At 49.7% G+C, this 14,942-nt stretch overlaps 2 protein-coding genes across 11 annotated transcripts in view; one reads left to right on the top strand and one right to left on the bottom strand.

Moving 5' to 3' along the window:
- Nucleotides 1-34: 34 nt before the first annotated feature.
- On the top strand, nt 35-12,075 carry RHBDD3 (rhomboid domain containing 3). Of its 4 annotated transcripts, none has more exons than XM_058158057.1 (7): nt 59-173; nt 6,636-6,676; nt 6,759-6,905; nt 7,866-8,243; nt 9,042-9,183; nt 10,200-10,493; nt 10,976-12,075. In XM_058158057.1, exons 3-7 carry the CDS (start codon nt 6,764-6,766, stop codon nt 11,160-11,162), a joined length of 1,143 nt encoding a protein of 380 aa, XP_058014040.1. In that variant the 5' UTR covers nt 59-173; nt 6,636-6,676; nt 6,759-6,763; the 3' UTR covers nt 11,163-12,075. The 4 variants fall into 4 exon arrangements, with proteins under 4 accessions (XP_058014039.1, XP_058014040.1, XP_058014041.1 ...); XM_058158055.1 differs by lacking the exon at nt 59-173 and adding an exon at nt 4,511-5,430; XM_058158056.1 differs by lacking the exon at nt 6,636-6,676 and having other exon boundaries at nt 35-173.
- Nucleotides 12,076-12,152: 77 nt separating this feature from the next.
- Nucleotides 12,153-14,942, bottom strand: part of EMID1 (EMI domain containing 1) — a 36,115-nt gene continuing 33,325 nt past the window's right edge. For all 7 annotated transcript variants that reach the window (XM_058158048.1, XM_058158049.1, XM_058158047.1 and 4 more), the window contains one exon: nt 12,153-13,694. In XM_058158048.1, the coding sequence (XP_058014031.1) occupies nt 13,555-13,694 (140 nt within the window). In that variant the 3' untranslated portion in view covers nt 12,153-13,554. The remainder of the gene's footprint in view (nt 13,695-14,942) is intronic.

Raw genomic sequence — 14,942 nt, forward strand, 5'->3', positions numbered from 1 at the left:
CTGCAGCCCGCGACTGCGCAGGCGCGAGGCTTTCTTCCTCCTCGCCCTCCCCCCCTCCACTCCTTCAGCGAGGGACGCTACCACCGCGAGGCGAAGAGGAGGGGGGGGTTGACTCCGCTTTTCCTCCGCTTGTCCGAAAAGAAAACCGAGAGGGCCGCCAAGAAGAGAGAAAGGTAAGACGAGGAGAAAGGGCGAGAGAAAACGAGAGCGAGGTCGTCGGGTCTTTTTTTATTTTTTTTTTACCCCGATGGGATGCACCTTTCCCCCCCCCGCGCCAGATGTTAGAATGGTACCGTCCGGCCGCTTCTTAGGGGATCCTCGCGCAAGAGGCGGAAGGATTGGAAAACGTGGAGGCATCTGCCAATGGGGTTGCATTGGCTCTGGGGGCGGTGGATGATGGGAGGGGTGGTACTTTGGTCAATTTGTACCCCAAAGGGAAGGGCAGGGGTGGGCTACGAGGTGGTACTTTCCTGGCTTGGGATTTTAACTCCCCATCAACCCCAGCCAAAGGAGTAACCACTTAGTAACCTCTTTGTAAAAATCCTTAGTAGGAGCACAGCTGGGATTCTGCACCCAGTTTTGGTCCCCACATTGCAAAAAAAAAAAATAGATGTCGAGACTTTGGAAAAAGTGCAAAGAATAGAATAGAATAGAATAGAATAGAATAGAATAGAATAGAATAGAATAGAATTTTTTATTGGCCAAGTGTGATTGGACACACAAGGAATTAGTCTTTGGTGCATATTGCTCTCAGTGTACGTAAAGGAAAAAATATAATATATTCGTCAAGAATCATAAAATACAACACTTAGTGATAGTCATAACATCATCAGTGCTAGAAGGGAGTGGGGTTTGCAGAGAGAAGGAGGAGGAAGAGGAGGACGACCGTGGGGTCCTTGGTGGTCTCTGAGCTTGGTTGTTTTCTTTCATATGTTTCATGACCATAGGTAACATCATCAGTGCTAGAAGGGAATGGGGTTGGCGGGGAGGAAGAGGCAGAATAGAATAGAATAGAATAGAATAGAATTTTTTTATTGGCCAAGTGTGATTGGACACACAAGGAATTTGTCTTGGTGCATATGCTCTCAGTGTACATAAAAAGAAAAGATACGTTCATCAAGGTACAACATTTACAACACAACTGATGGTCAATATATCAATATAAATCATAAGGATTGCCAGCAACAAAGTTACAGTCATACAGTCATAAGTAACTAGAAGAGCAACTAAGAGGATCGAAGGGCCTGGAGGCTAAAACATACGAAGAACAATGGTTGCAGGATTTGGGGTTTGGCCAGTCTAAAGAAAAGAAGGACTGGGGGGGGGAACCATGATAGCAAGATTCCAGAATTTGAGGGGCTGCCACGAAAAAAGAGGGGGGTGTCAATTTATTTTCCAAAGCACCTTGAGAAGAAACAATGGAAACTCATCAAGGAGACCCTAAAGCATTCCAGACAAGTGGCTGTCCGGTCTCTTCTTCAAAAACCTCCAGTGATGGGAGCAGCCACAATTTCTGGTGGCAAGCTGTTCCACTGGCTAACTGAGAGACAGCTTGCCTCCAGAAGTTGTGGGGAAGTAGTAGAGAATGCCAGGCATCACTGGAGGTTTTGAAGAAGAGACCGGACAACCATTTGTCTGGAATGCTTTAGGGTCTCCTGCCAAAGCAAGGGGGTTGGACTAGAAGACCTCCAAGGCCCCTTGCAATTCTCCTAAGCACCTGAAGGCAGGACAAGAAGCAACGGATGGAGGAGAAGAAGCAACCTGGAATTAAGGAGAAAATTCCTAACAGTGAGGACAATTAACCAGTGGAACAGCTGGCCACCAGACACTGTGGGTGCTCCATCATTGGAGGCTTTTAAGAAGAAACCGGAGAGCCACTTGTCTGAAATGGTATAAGGTCTCCTGCTTGAGTAGGGGGTTGGACTAGAAGACCTCCAAGGTCCCTTCCCGCTCTCGTTCTACATTCCTGTGACAGGGCAGGGGTTTTTTTTCTTGGTGGTTTTTCTTCTGAACCGTACTTTCCTCATGGAAATGCCGGTTGCTTTTAGCATTTCATTGTGAAACTGATTTCTGAAGGTGGCTTTAATTGGGGAAGCCTCCTCAGTGTGGCACCACAACTCTCTCTGACCATGCAGGTTGTGATTCAAAGTGGCTTAAACCCTCCAGGCACCTGTTACTTTAAAGACAGTAGCTGTGTTTAGCGGATGCGACTGAGCCACGAATGTGATTCAAGTTTAGCTTCGCAGGGTGTGTGTGTGTGTGAATCCAGCCAGCCACCATCCAACAAATCATGGCTTAAGCGATAGCGAGCGGGTTTTGCTGCAAACCTCGTATTGACCATTTGCCTCTCCTTTAGACGCCAATGTTTGGTTGGAAGTTCGGTGGCTCTTCCTCTTCCTCCAGAAAGAATAGAATAGAATAGAATTTTTTATTGGCCAAGTGTGATAGGATAGGATAGGATAGGATAGGATAGGATAGGATAGAATTTTTTATTGGCCAAGTGTGATAGGATAGGATAGGATAGGATAGGATAGAATTTTTTATTGGCAAGTGTCATAGGATAGGATAGGATAGGATAGAATAGGGTAGGATATAATTTTTTATTGGCCAAGTGTGATAGGATAGGTGTCCTCCTGGATGAACGGCTGTCGTTTGAAGATCATTTGACGGCCGTCTCCAGGAGGGCCTTCCACCAGGTTCGCCTGGTTCGCAGTTGCGCCTTCCTTGATCGGGATGCCTTGTGCACAGTCACTCATGCGCTCGTTACCTCTCGCTTGGATTATTGTAATGCTCTCTACATGGGGCTCCCTTGAGGTGCACTCGGAGGCTTCAGTTAGTCAGAATGCAGCTGCGCGGTGATAGAGGAGCTACGCGTAGCTCCCATGTAACACCGCCTCCTGCAGACTGCACTGGCTACCTGTGGCCTTCGGGTGCACTTTAAGGTTTTGGTTACGACCTTTAAAGCGCCCATGGCTTAGGGCCTGGGTACTTACGGGACCGCCTGCTGTTACCCCATGCCTCCCACCGACCCGCACGCTCTCACAGAGGGACTTCTCAGGGTGCCGTCCGCCAAGCAATGTCGGCTGGCGGCCCCAGGAAGGTCCTTCTCTGTGGGGCTCCCACACTCTGGAGCAGGCTTCCCCGGGTCTCGCCAAATACCTGACCTTGGACCTTCCGTCATGAACTGAAGACGATCTTTTCATTCGCGGGCTGGCTTGAATTTTATCAATTTTAAATTTTCTATTAATAATTTTAAATGGGGTTTTAGTTTATTACATATTTTAACTTTTTAGGCTAATTATAAAATAAGTTTTTTAATTGTATTTTAAATTGTATATTGTATTACCTGTTTTATTTTTGCCTGTACACGCCCTGAGTCCTTAGGATGGGATAGGATAGGATAGGATAGAATAGAATAATAATAATAATAATAATAATAATAATAATAATAATAATAATAATAATAATAATAATAATAATAATAATAGGGTAGGGTAGGATAGAATTTTTTATTGGCAAGTGTGATAGGATAGGATAGAATAGGGTAGGATAGAATTTTTTATTGGCAAGTGTGATAGGATAGGATCGGATAGGATAGGATAGGATAGAATTTTTTATTGGCCAAGTGTGATAGGATAGGATAGAATAGAATAGAATAGAATAGAATAGAATAGAATTTTTTATTGGCCAAGTGTGATTGGACACACAAGGAATTTGTCTTTGGTGCAGACGCTCTCAGTGTACGTAAAAGAAAAGATACCTTCATCAAGGTACAACACTTACAACACAAGAAGCCCCCGAATCGTGGTTTTGTTAAAAGAGATTGTAAAGAGATGGGCGACGTGGCCAGCTGGCGAAACGGGTATAGGAAGCCAAGAAGGAAGTCGTAGAGAATGCCAGGCTCAGTGGAGGGGGAAAAAAAATAATAATAAAAGAAAATAAGAGATAAGCGCAGACACACGCACACACACCCACACCAACCTGCACACATGCCCCCCCTTCCCCCCCCCCCCGAATTGGGTCCAGCAGGGTCTTTGCAACCCCTGGCCAAGAGTTGAAAAAAGCTGGCTTGGTTTGCATAGACTTGGAAGGTGGTGGGGAGAGCCATCCCCCCTCCCGTTCCCCCCCCCCCCGTGTCTTCTAGCCTACTTCCTCCTCTTTTGAGATGCTCCCTCACTCATCCCAACATGTGCCAGCCGTGTGCCCCGCATGGACAAGCTGCTGGCATGTCCAAAATGGCTGCAAAGGCGGCCTTCTCCAAACCGGATCAGCTGCCAGGCAGACAAGCGGGTGGTGTGGGGGGGGACATCCTTCCACATCCTGCCTTCAGCAGCCGTTCTCTCGGCCCCGGGTGAAATCAATTGGGGTGGGGTGGGGAATATGTCCCCCTGTTTGCAAGCGAGGCCGCCTCCTCCGCTCACTCCCAGGACTGCAGAATGGGGGTGGGTTGGGGGGGAGGGGGGGCTTCCTATAGAATGGACAGCTGCAAATGCCCGAGTGGGGTGGGCTTTAATTCAATTGCAGAGGTTTTGAATTGCAGGCTGTGTGTGTGTGTATGTGACTCAGAGGCAGCATGGCAAAACAGACAAGAACCCAAATCCACCGAAGTTCCGTTTTTGTTTTTTGTTTTAATTCCAGTTTTCTAAGGAATTCCTCCTTCCCAGGCTGTTCCCTGCGGCAGGCAAACGTGGGGAATTCCAAAAAAAAAAAAAAAAAGAATAGAATAGAATAGAATAGAATAGAATAGAATTTTTTTATTGGCCAAGTGTGATTGGACACATAAGGAATTTGTCTTGGTGCATATGCTCTCAGTGTACATAAAAGAAAAGATACCTTCGTCAAGGTACAACATTTACAACACAATTGATGGTCAATATATCAATATAAATCATAAGGATTGCCAGCAACAAAGTTACAGTCATACAATCATAAGTGGAAAGAGATTGGTGATGGAAACTATGAGAAGATTAATAGTAGTGCAGATTCAGTAAATAGTTTGACAGTGTTGAGGGAATTATTTGTTTAGCAGAGTGATGGCCTTCGGGAAAAAACTGTTCTTGTGTCTAGTTGTTCTGGTGTGCAGTGCTCTATAGCGTCGTTTTGAGGGTAGGAGTTGAAACAGTTTATGTCCAGGATGCGAGGGGTCTGCAAATATTTTCACGGCCCTCTTCTTGATTCGTGCAGTATACAGGTCCTCAATGGAAGGCAAGTTGGTAGCAATTATTTTTTCTGCAGTTCTAATTATCCTCTGAAGTCTGTGTTTTTCTTGTTGGGTTGCAGAACCGAACCAGACAGTTATAGAGGTGCAAATGACAGACTCAATAATTCCTCTGTAGAAAGGCATTGCCTTTCACGTTTTATGGCGAGTCCTCGATTTAACGGCCACGGTGGGGGCCCAGCCTTTCCGTTGCTAAGCAAGACATCGGTGGAGTGAGTTTCGCCCCACCCACCCCCGGCACTGCGACCTTCCTTGCTTGCTGCAGTCGTTCAGCGAGCTGTTAAGTTCGTAATAATGGCTGTTAAATGAATCCGGCTTCCGCATTGACTTCGTTTGTCAGAAGGTCGCGGAAGATCCCCCCCTCCTGCCCCGCCGCCCCACCCCGCCCCGAGACGCTGCAACCATCATAAGTACATGCCAGTTCCCAAGCCTCTGAATTTTAATCACCTGACCGAGGGGGTGCATGTGATAAAATGGTCCCCAAGTGGTTTTTTTTTTCCCCAGTGCTGTCGGTCACTAAATGAATAGTCATAGGTCGAGGACTACCTGTATTGAACTAAACCAGGAGAGTTTGCGTTTGGTGTTGTGGTGAGCACCCGCAGCCAGCAAACCCGGCAGCAACCCGGGTTCAGATTTCGCCACTGGAACAAAGGATGTTGTAAGAAACTGTGGGTTGTTGAGGCTGCTGGAATTTCACACCCAGGGCCGAGCGGTCTTGCAGAGAGCAATAGCGCGTAAGACTTCACAGCGCTTTCCAGTCCCCCTCTAAACGGTTTACAGAGTCAGCCTCTTGCAAACCCCAACAATCTGGGTCCTCGTTTTATCCACCGAGGAAAGATGGAAGGCTGAGTCAACCTTGAGCCGATCAGGATCGAACTGTCAGCAATTGGCAGAGTTAGCCTGTAATGTTGCATTCTAACCATTGTGCAGAAGGGAGGGAGGGAAGGGAAGGGAAGGGAGGGAAGAAGGAAGGAAGGACGGACGGAAGGAAGGAAGTCAGGAAGGAAGGAAAATAGCAACAGCACCTAGACTTATATACCGCTTGACAATGCTTTATAGCCTTTTCTAAGCGGTTTACAGAGTCAGCCTCTTGCCCCCCAACAAACTGGCTCCTCATTTTACCCACCTCAGAAGGAAGAGAAGGCCGAGTCAACCTTGAGCCTGGTGAGATTCGAACTGCCCAATTGCAGCCAGCCGGCAGTCAGCAGTAGCAGCCTGCAGTACTGCGCTCTGACCACTGCGCCACCAAGGCTCAATATGAGCCAGTTTGCCCCAAATATGAGCCTCCCCCTCCCCATTTTCCTACCATTAGATACGCAGGTGTGGATTGCCTCAAATGCCTCCCCCCCCCGCCCTTCCCCTTCGATGGCAGGTGCCAGGTTGACGATGGGAGATCCTGACCCCTTGATCTCTGCAGGACACAGAAGATACCTGAGCAAGGTCCTTCATCCTTCCGTGGTATGAGGTTTATTGGGAATAAAAGTTTCAATAATCGGCTGAACCGCTCCCTTCAATTAATAACAGCCCTCTCTTCTCCTAGGGGGTATGTTCACCGCAAGGTTGAGGTGCGTCCGACGTCTCCCCATCGCTTCCTCCGTCTTGATGCTGCTGCTCGCTGTCTTCTGGGTGACCGGCGTGGGAGAACATTTGGTCTTATCCCCCAGCTTGCTAAGTAGCCCTTTGCAAGGTTGGTCTCCATCTTTGAAACTTCTCTTGTATTATAAGATGGTTTTCCTCAAATCCTGGACTGTGCCGAGATGGATAAATTAACAAAGGAGATAAAAGAAAAGGAAGCTACAGAATGTTATGTTGTGTAGACTAAACTCTGTACTTACGGGACCGCCTGCTGTTACCACATGCCTCCCACCGACCCGTACGCTCACACAGAGAGGGACTTCTCAGGGTGCCGTCCGCCAAACAATGTCAAATAATAATAATAATAATAATAATAATAATAATAATAATAATAATAATAATAATAATTGGATAGAAATTAGAAATGGTTAATGACTAAAAAGGAGGAAAAGGTCACACACAAAAAAGGGTAGTGCATGGAAGAAAATGTATTATTATAATGACTGGTATGATGGAATATATATAGAAATAAGGGATAATTGGACAAAAAAATAAGTATAATTAAAGAAAGCTAGAGGGCAAAATGTAAATAATACAAAGTTGAAGTAAAGAAAAGTATGTGTTTTATGTTAGTGTTTGTTATGTCTTGTTTTAAAAAATAAAAAGTATTTAAATTAAAAAAAAGATTATTTTCCTCGCTCCTTGAATTACATGCCTTGAATTACAGCTAGTGCACCCAGCTGGGGATGATGGGGTATCTCATACTTGAGTGGCTGCCTGGCTGGGGAATTCTGGGTGTTGAAGTGCACGAGTTTTAAAGGCGCCCAGGTTAGACGGACATCCCGATTACAAACACTTAGTAATTCCATCTGGAATTTTACGGATTTCTTTCGTGCTTCCGTCGGATTGCATTTTTAAGCTACGGCTCAAAAGTACAGGTTAGGCGAAACTTGGCTCAGCGGCGAGAAGAACCAAGGACCTATTTCAGGGGCCACGGAGCACCTCAAAAGGGGGTGTTCTAAATGACAGGAAAGGAAGCGGCGTTAACAGCACGAGGTCTCTTCTCTTGCAGCCTTCCGCCTGGTGACGTACTGCCTGGGCCATGCCAACGGCCCCCTCCTGGCCGCCAGCTTGCTCTTCTTCCCACTGCTAAGCTGGCACCTGGAGCTGCAGCAAGGGGCCCTTGGCTATCTCCGGACCAACACGGTCTCTGCTGCCGTCTCAGCCCTGCTCTACGTGTTCCTGGCTGGACTCTGGGGCGTTGAACCCCAGGCCACCGTCAGCGGCTACATCCCTGTCCACCTGGCTCTGCTGGGCTGCCACGGAAAGCGTTCGGGGTGGCTGTCTGTGGCTCTGCTGGCCGGATTACTGTTCGGCCTCGGGGAGATCCTGTCCCCGCGTTCTCCCTTCCTCCTGAACGTCTCCGGGTTGCTCACGGGACTACTAGCCTGTATCCTTTCCAAATATGTGGGCGGTGTTGTGGCCTGCCAGCGAGCAGCGGAGCTGGCAGCAGAGTCGGAGAGTGAGGAGGTTGGGGAGGAACATGGGCCAGTCCTGGCAGCTGGGGAAAGCTCGGATGAGGGCTCTGCGTCGGGGACAGAGAGGGAGCTAGACAGCAGCGAGGCAGAGGAACAGCCTGTTCCCAGCATACGCATAGCTGCCAGAAGACAAGAACAACTCAGAAAGCAGGGTCGACTCAGGAGTAAAGCCATACCTTGGAGGTGATTGGCCCCTCCCATAGGAAACAAAAGAGGAGCGAACGGGGAGGGGGCTTTTGCAGGAAACAATTTGTTCATTCCATGACTCTGAGCGACTCAGTGCCAAGTTTTGCCTTGCACTGCGTTTGGGAAACTAGTTACCTGGCAGCTTTCCAAGCGAGATAAGGTCTGTGTTGATAAATATTCCTTTGAAAGACTGTTTGGACAGGACTTGCTGGCTGCGAATGAAAGGAATTCACAGTCGTGTAAATAAAAGAGATTTGGCCGGGACCAAGACTCTGCTTCTTCTTTTTAAGGGCGCCTAGGTCAGAACAGCCTCCGAGGGTGGGATAGGGGACGAGAAGGGGGCCACTTCTAGGACCCATGTGGCTCCGAAATCATTGGCAGCCCTCCCAGGTTTTAAAACGATTTTTTGATGATTTTTTGGGGTAAAGGGGGGGGGGAAATACTAGAATATACCAGAGGACCTCGGAGGTCCCTTTCAGGGCTATGACGGTTTGATGAGTCTACGATTGTCCTTAATGCCTCAGACGGTGCTGGTCGCTCGTCGAAGAGGCGCCTGGCAAGGCTGCGAAAGAAGATTTCTGACTGGAGCCACCTCAGAAGAGTTTTTGCTCACTCCATCAGGCCCTTCGCCTCCGGCACCCTCTCAACTCCGGACATACAAGAAAGGTATTTTGGAAGGACGTCAATTTTGCTTTCAAGGGCTGCCGGACTACAACTCCCAAACACCCCTTGCTAGCTGAAGGATTGTAGTTCGGTGTGGTCCACCATCCCAAGTCGCCCTGTTCACAATCGAGAGCCGAGGTGGCGCAGTGGTTAGAGTGCAGTACTGCAGGCTATTTCAGCTGACTGCTAGCTGCAGTTCGGCAGTTCGAATCCCACCAGGCTCAAGGTTGACTCGTCCTTCCGTCCTTCCGAGGTGGGTAAAACGAGGACCCAGATTGTTGGGGGCAAGAGGCTGACTCTATAAGCCACTTGGAGGGGGATGTAAAAGCACTATGAAGTGGCATTTAAGTCTATTATATGCTATTGCTATTCCTGTTTTCAGCTAAACTATTGATTTGCCTAACGACCACAGCGTTTACTTAATGACTGCTGCAAACAAGGTCATAAAACCAGGGTTGGTCACATAACCGACCCATTTTATTGTCTATCACAATTTACGACCGTGATGGGCAGGGTCTATTACAGTCATAAGCTGTGGTGGCGCAATGGTTAGAATGTGGTACTGCAGGCTAACTCTGCCGACTGCCAGCAGTTCGATCCTGACCGGCTCAAGGTCGACTCAGCCTTCCGTCCTTCCGAGGTGGGTAAAATGAGGAGCCAGATTGTTGGGGGGCAAATAAGTTCACTTTGTAAACCGCTTAGAGAAGGCTGTAAAAACACTATGAAGCGCTATATAAGTCTAAGTGCTATTAATATTGCCATAACAGTATGGCAGGTTAACTCTGCCCACTAGCCAGGAGTTCGATCCTGACCAGCTCAAGGTTGACTCAGCCTTCCGTCCTTCCAAGGTGGGTAAAATGAGGACCCAGATTGTTGGGGTCAAGAGGCGACTCTTGTCAACCGCTTAGAGAAGGCTGTCAAAGCACTATGAAGCGGTATGTAAGTCTAAGTGCTGTTGCTATCTAATAGACAATTGTTCCAATCGGACTCATTTTGACCTGTTTTCTTCCGCCTTCCAGAATTCCTGCACAGGAGACGTTTCCACCCGACCTGGCCGGGATGATTGCCATCCAAATTCCGCCCCCTCCTCCATCTTGGACCGACGAAAGGATAACCCAGGAGTCCCAGCTGCCGTTTCCTCCTACGTCCCAGCACCCGTTCTCAGATCCCCACCAGGCTTTGGGCTCCCCTTACTTCCCTCTCCCAAATTTCCCGACGGAGGAAGAGCTGATACAAGCGGGAATCCTGGCCTCTCTGCAAGACCAAAAGGAAGAAGAAGTGAAGCTGCTCAAATCTTCCGTCTCTTCCCTCCGGTAAGTCCGTGGGAAAAATCGGGTGGGCAGAGAGCTGAGTAGAACCTCCAACTTCGGCTGGAGAGGTTGTAGAAAAAATGCTTTTAAAAGTAAAAAAAAAAACACCTCCGATGATCATGCGGCTCAGCTGGGATCGTCAAAGGCTTTTAAAAGCATTTTTTCTACAACCTTTTCGGCCAAAGAGGTTGTAAAAAAAATGCTTTTAAAAGGCTCCTCCGGCGATCCCAGCTGAGTTGCCTGATCGGCAGAGCCTTTTAAAAGCATTTTTTCTACAACCTCTTCGGCCGAAGAGGTTATAGAAAAAATGCTTTTAAAAGAAAAGTTGGCCAATCCCACCTAGTCACGTTACTCACCGCCACCGCCACCAAGCCACGCCCACAGAACCGGTAGTAACAAATTTTACGTTTCACACCCTGCCGTCTGGCCTCTGACGCCAATGCTGCCTTCTTCTCTTCGTCCCCCACCCCCACCCCACTTCCCAGGCTCCAGCAGCTGCAGAAGATGGGCTTCTCAACGGAAGAGGCCGTGATCGCCCTGGCAGCCACCGGCCACGTGGAAGGAGCCGTCTCTCTACTGATCGGAGGCCACGTGGGGGACCAAGCCGTGGTGACGGCCGAGACCCGCTCAGCGCCTCCTCCCACGCAACCTCGGTCAATCCCCAACCCATGAGACGGCATGCGGGCAGAACGAGAGCGGCCACGAAGGCCACAAGATAAGAGGGCCGCGTGGCAGAATCGAACCTGGTTTTAGCAAGAAGACGAAAAGGCTGCAGAGACGGGCTTCAAACTCTCCGGGGAGAGACGCCACGGGTGATGCTTTTTCCGGCCCAGATTTGTCTGTTTGCAATTTCCTTTTTTCCACTCTGGACGTGAATAAATGGAACAAAATGGGGAAAAAAAACAACAACAACCCCACCCCGAAGTTGCATGCAAAACTGCAGGAACCCTGACCAGGAGGCTCCGTGGCTAAGACACACTTAAGCTTGTCGATCAGAAAGGTCGGCGGGTTCGAATCCCTAGCACAGGTCTCCTGTGTCAGCAAGGGGTTGGACTAGATGACCTCCAAGGTACCTTCCAAATCTGTTACTGTCATTCAAACCCAATGCAGTTTTTGCCCAGCATCTCTCCCCCACCCCCCCGGCCCCCACTTCTAGAGCAGCGGCTCCCAACTCTACACTTCTTAAACCAGGGACCAGTTTCAAAACTGGAAGGTAAGAAATGAACCCACAGGGATCCCAAGGGGAAGAATTCAGGAAAACACGTTTTCCTCATTTTAGGCGCGCCAGGATACCGTTCGTTGTTTTTTTTAAAGACGCAGACCGGGCAGATGGAGGCACACAGAGGCACAAAGGCTGTTCTTTAAACAGAAGAAAATATATATATTTCCACCCCCCCCCTCCTCTTCGAAATTGTTGACCGATGCTGCGAAGGAGAAGCCAGCAACCCTCACCTTCGCCACCGTCCCTCCCCAACGAATCTTCCCCCCACACCGCACCCAAAAAAAAAACCAAACCCAATAAAGGAAGAAATATACAAATTTCAAAAAGTTGGGATCATCAATAAAGACTCCCGTCTTAATCCCATGTAAGCTTTTTTACGGATTCTGGTTTCCTTCCATGACACGCCCCAAAATTTGGGCAAAAAAAAATCCAAGTCGGTTTATGCAGTAAGTGCCACAAGACGCTTTTTCATCTGACTCCGGAAACAGTTTTGTAATCCCTGCTCCTAGGGAGTAGAGGCGGGGAGGCTCCGATTCTGCTCAGGTGTGTGTGTGTGTGTGTGTGAGAGAGAGAGAGAGAGAGAGGTTCCGATTCTGCTCAGATATGTGTGTGTTTGTGTGTGTGTGACAGAGAGAAAAGCTCCAATTCTGCTCAGGTGTGTGTGTGTATTTGTGTGTGTGTGAGAGAGAGAGAGGCGCCAGATTGATTGAATTCCCAGTCCATCTCCATCCATTTGTGGTGTTTCTAAACCTTGGGAACTTCTTTAAGATGTGTGGACTTCAACTCCCAGAATCCCCCCCCCCCCCGATTAAAAGTTCCCAGGATTGAGAAACACAATAAAATTGAAGTTCAAAGCATGATCCACAAGCAAAAGGATCCTCTCGGCATCCTGGAGCCTCTGAACACACGTCGGAGAGATTTCCACCACGGACGAGAAGGTTGGCAAAAGGCGGGACGTGTTGGGCCCCGTCCTTGCCAAATCGCGGCCCAATCTCACCACAAGGAGGGGATCTCTGGCACGTGACAGGCAAGCCGGGACCCCCTCCACTCCCCGCATCCCATAAGCATAGACTCCACAACATCTATTCCTATTTGTTCCTGTTGTGTCTGTGCCCCCTGCCAGAAAGTGACTTGCAAAGTGAGGGGGAAGGGCCATCAGGACTTACCTCGGGAGCACCGGCTTCCCTGGCTCAGCTCCAGGAGCCAGAGGCAGGCCAGGTGGAGGAGATAACGAGGCCTCCATCCCCTGATACTTTCTCCCCCCAGGCCACGCCTCCAGACCCAGCTGATGGCCATCAGGCCTGGCTGGTCCCTAGGTTTCTTGGACAGGAGAGGCGGGAACAACAGAAGCAGGGGTGGGGCAGGCCTAGGAAGTGCTGAGTCATGGAGCCACACCCCACAGGATATAAAAGCAGCAAGGGATGCTATGCCTGTTCATAGCAGGCAAATCAACTGCTTGACTAGAGCTGAAGTACTGTTTGTTGATCATCGGCATCAAGGGAGATAACAGAGACACTTGGCAGACGCTCGCTAGTTTGCTGCCAGAGCTGATAGTGTCGGCTAATAAAGTCATCGCTCAGACTGAGGCGAGGGGGACAGAACAGTTCCATAGCAGGAACAAACCCCCTGTATGACAAGAACAAATAAATACAAAGGAGGATTTGTTAGCATGGCCCTGTCCCCAGCCCGGTTCATCGAACAGCCCGCGTCTCCATCACCACCGGTCCAAGGCGGAGGGAGGAGGAGGAGGATTAGGATGGAGCGCGGTGCTCCCCGCACACCAGAGGTCCCTCAGTCCCCGACGTGGTCCTCTTCTTCGCCTGACGGTGGGCAGAGCCTCCTTCATTTCTTCCTCTCCTCTCCCTTCTGAGAAAAATGCTGCGAGCTCGCCCGGTAGGCCGCCGTGTACCCGCTGCGTTTACTCCGATCGTCGCCGGGGACCCCCGTAGCGGCCGGATCGAAGCCGGATCCCAGATCTGGTTCTGCCAACGGAGGAAGAAACATCAGCAGGGTCCTTGAGCTGCAGGGACAGCGGAATTCTAGGGTGCGCTTGTCTCTCTCCTATCCGTGCCCTATCCTTTTCTTAACGGCTTTTGGGACGTTATGTGAAAATGCGCCGGCTAGGGTGATGGCTAACCTTTTTTGCTGTCACGTGCAATAGGACACACGCGTGCCGGCACCCATAATGCAATGCACGCACACACACCATGCGCCCTGCCCCCTCTATGTGTGCATGCACAGCCCCCTCGCACTCCCCAAGCCGCCCACACATGTGCATGCAAACCTCCGTGCCCATTTTGGGGCCTAGAGGCCTCCCTGCAGCCTTATACACTGTAAGCCGCCCTGAGTCTTCAGAGAAGGGCGGGATATAAATGTAAACAAAAACAAAAAAAATGGACCACAGGAGGTGGGGTGGCGTGCCCCCACTACACTCCCCCTGCCCCCTGCACATCAGTGGTGGGTTGCTCCCGGTCCAATCCGGTTCTGAAGTAGCAAAACCGGCGGAAGGCTCTGTCCACCTGCCACAATGTCATCGAAGGTGATCTATGCATGCTCTCCCGTTGCAAATCGGTAGTAAAAGTAGAAGCCACCCCAGCCGCACATGCGTGTGTGACCCCCCCCTCCTGCCCCCACCGCACATGTGCACGCGATCCCCTCTTGCACATGCGGGCACATCTCCCGCATGTGCCCGGCCCCTGAGCATGCACAGCAGAGACCCCAAAATCAGCTGGCCGGCGGGAGGCACCCGCGCGTGTGCGGTTGAGCTGAGCTGGGGTGATGGTTCACGTGCCCGTAGAGATAGGTTCGCCATCACGGCTCTAGGTCCTCCTCTTCTCTCTCTCTCTCTTGCCCCCGCCTCATTTTGGAAATGGCTCGACTCCCAACGCCCCGCATCTTTCAAGAGCAACGTCCTCCAACGCATCGTTCGGGCAGCTTTGAATAATGTGCAATTTGTCAAAATAATAATCTTTGCTGGAGTACAGCTCGGGAGCTCCGGGGCCTGTCCAAGGTTGCCGGATTGCAATATATGCAATCTATCACTGGATATGTGTGCCGGGTGTTGCAATCCAACATCAAGTAACAAGTTACAAGAGTTGGAAGGGACCTTGGAGGCCGTCTAGTCCAACCCCCTGCTTCTGTCTTTTGTTTATTTATATTTCGTCTTTCTTAAGCCCCCCATTTGTCTCTTTCAGAGGACCTGCAGCTTAGCTCAGGCGTTTCTCAACTTG

Source organism: Ahaetulla prasina, chromosome 15 (genome assembly GCF_028640845.1).
Source record: "Ahaetulla prasina isolate Xishuangbanna chromosome 15, ASM2864084v1, whole genome shotgun sequence".
NCBI classification, from domain to species: Eukaryota; Metazoa; Chordata; class Lepidosauria; order Squamata; family Colubridae; genus Ahaetulla; species Ahaetulla prasina.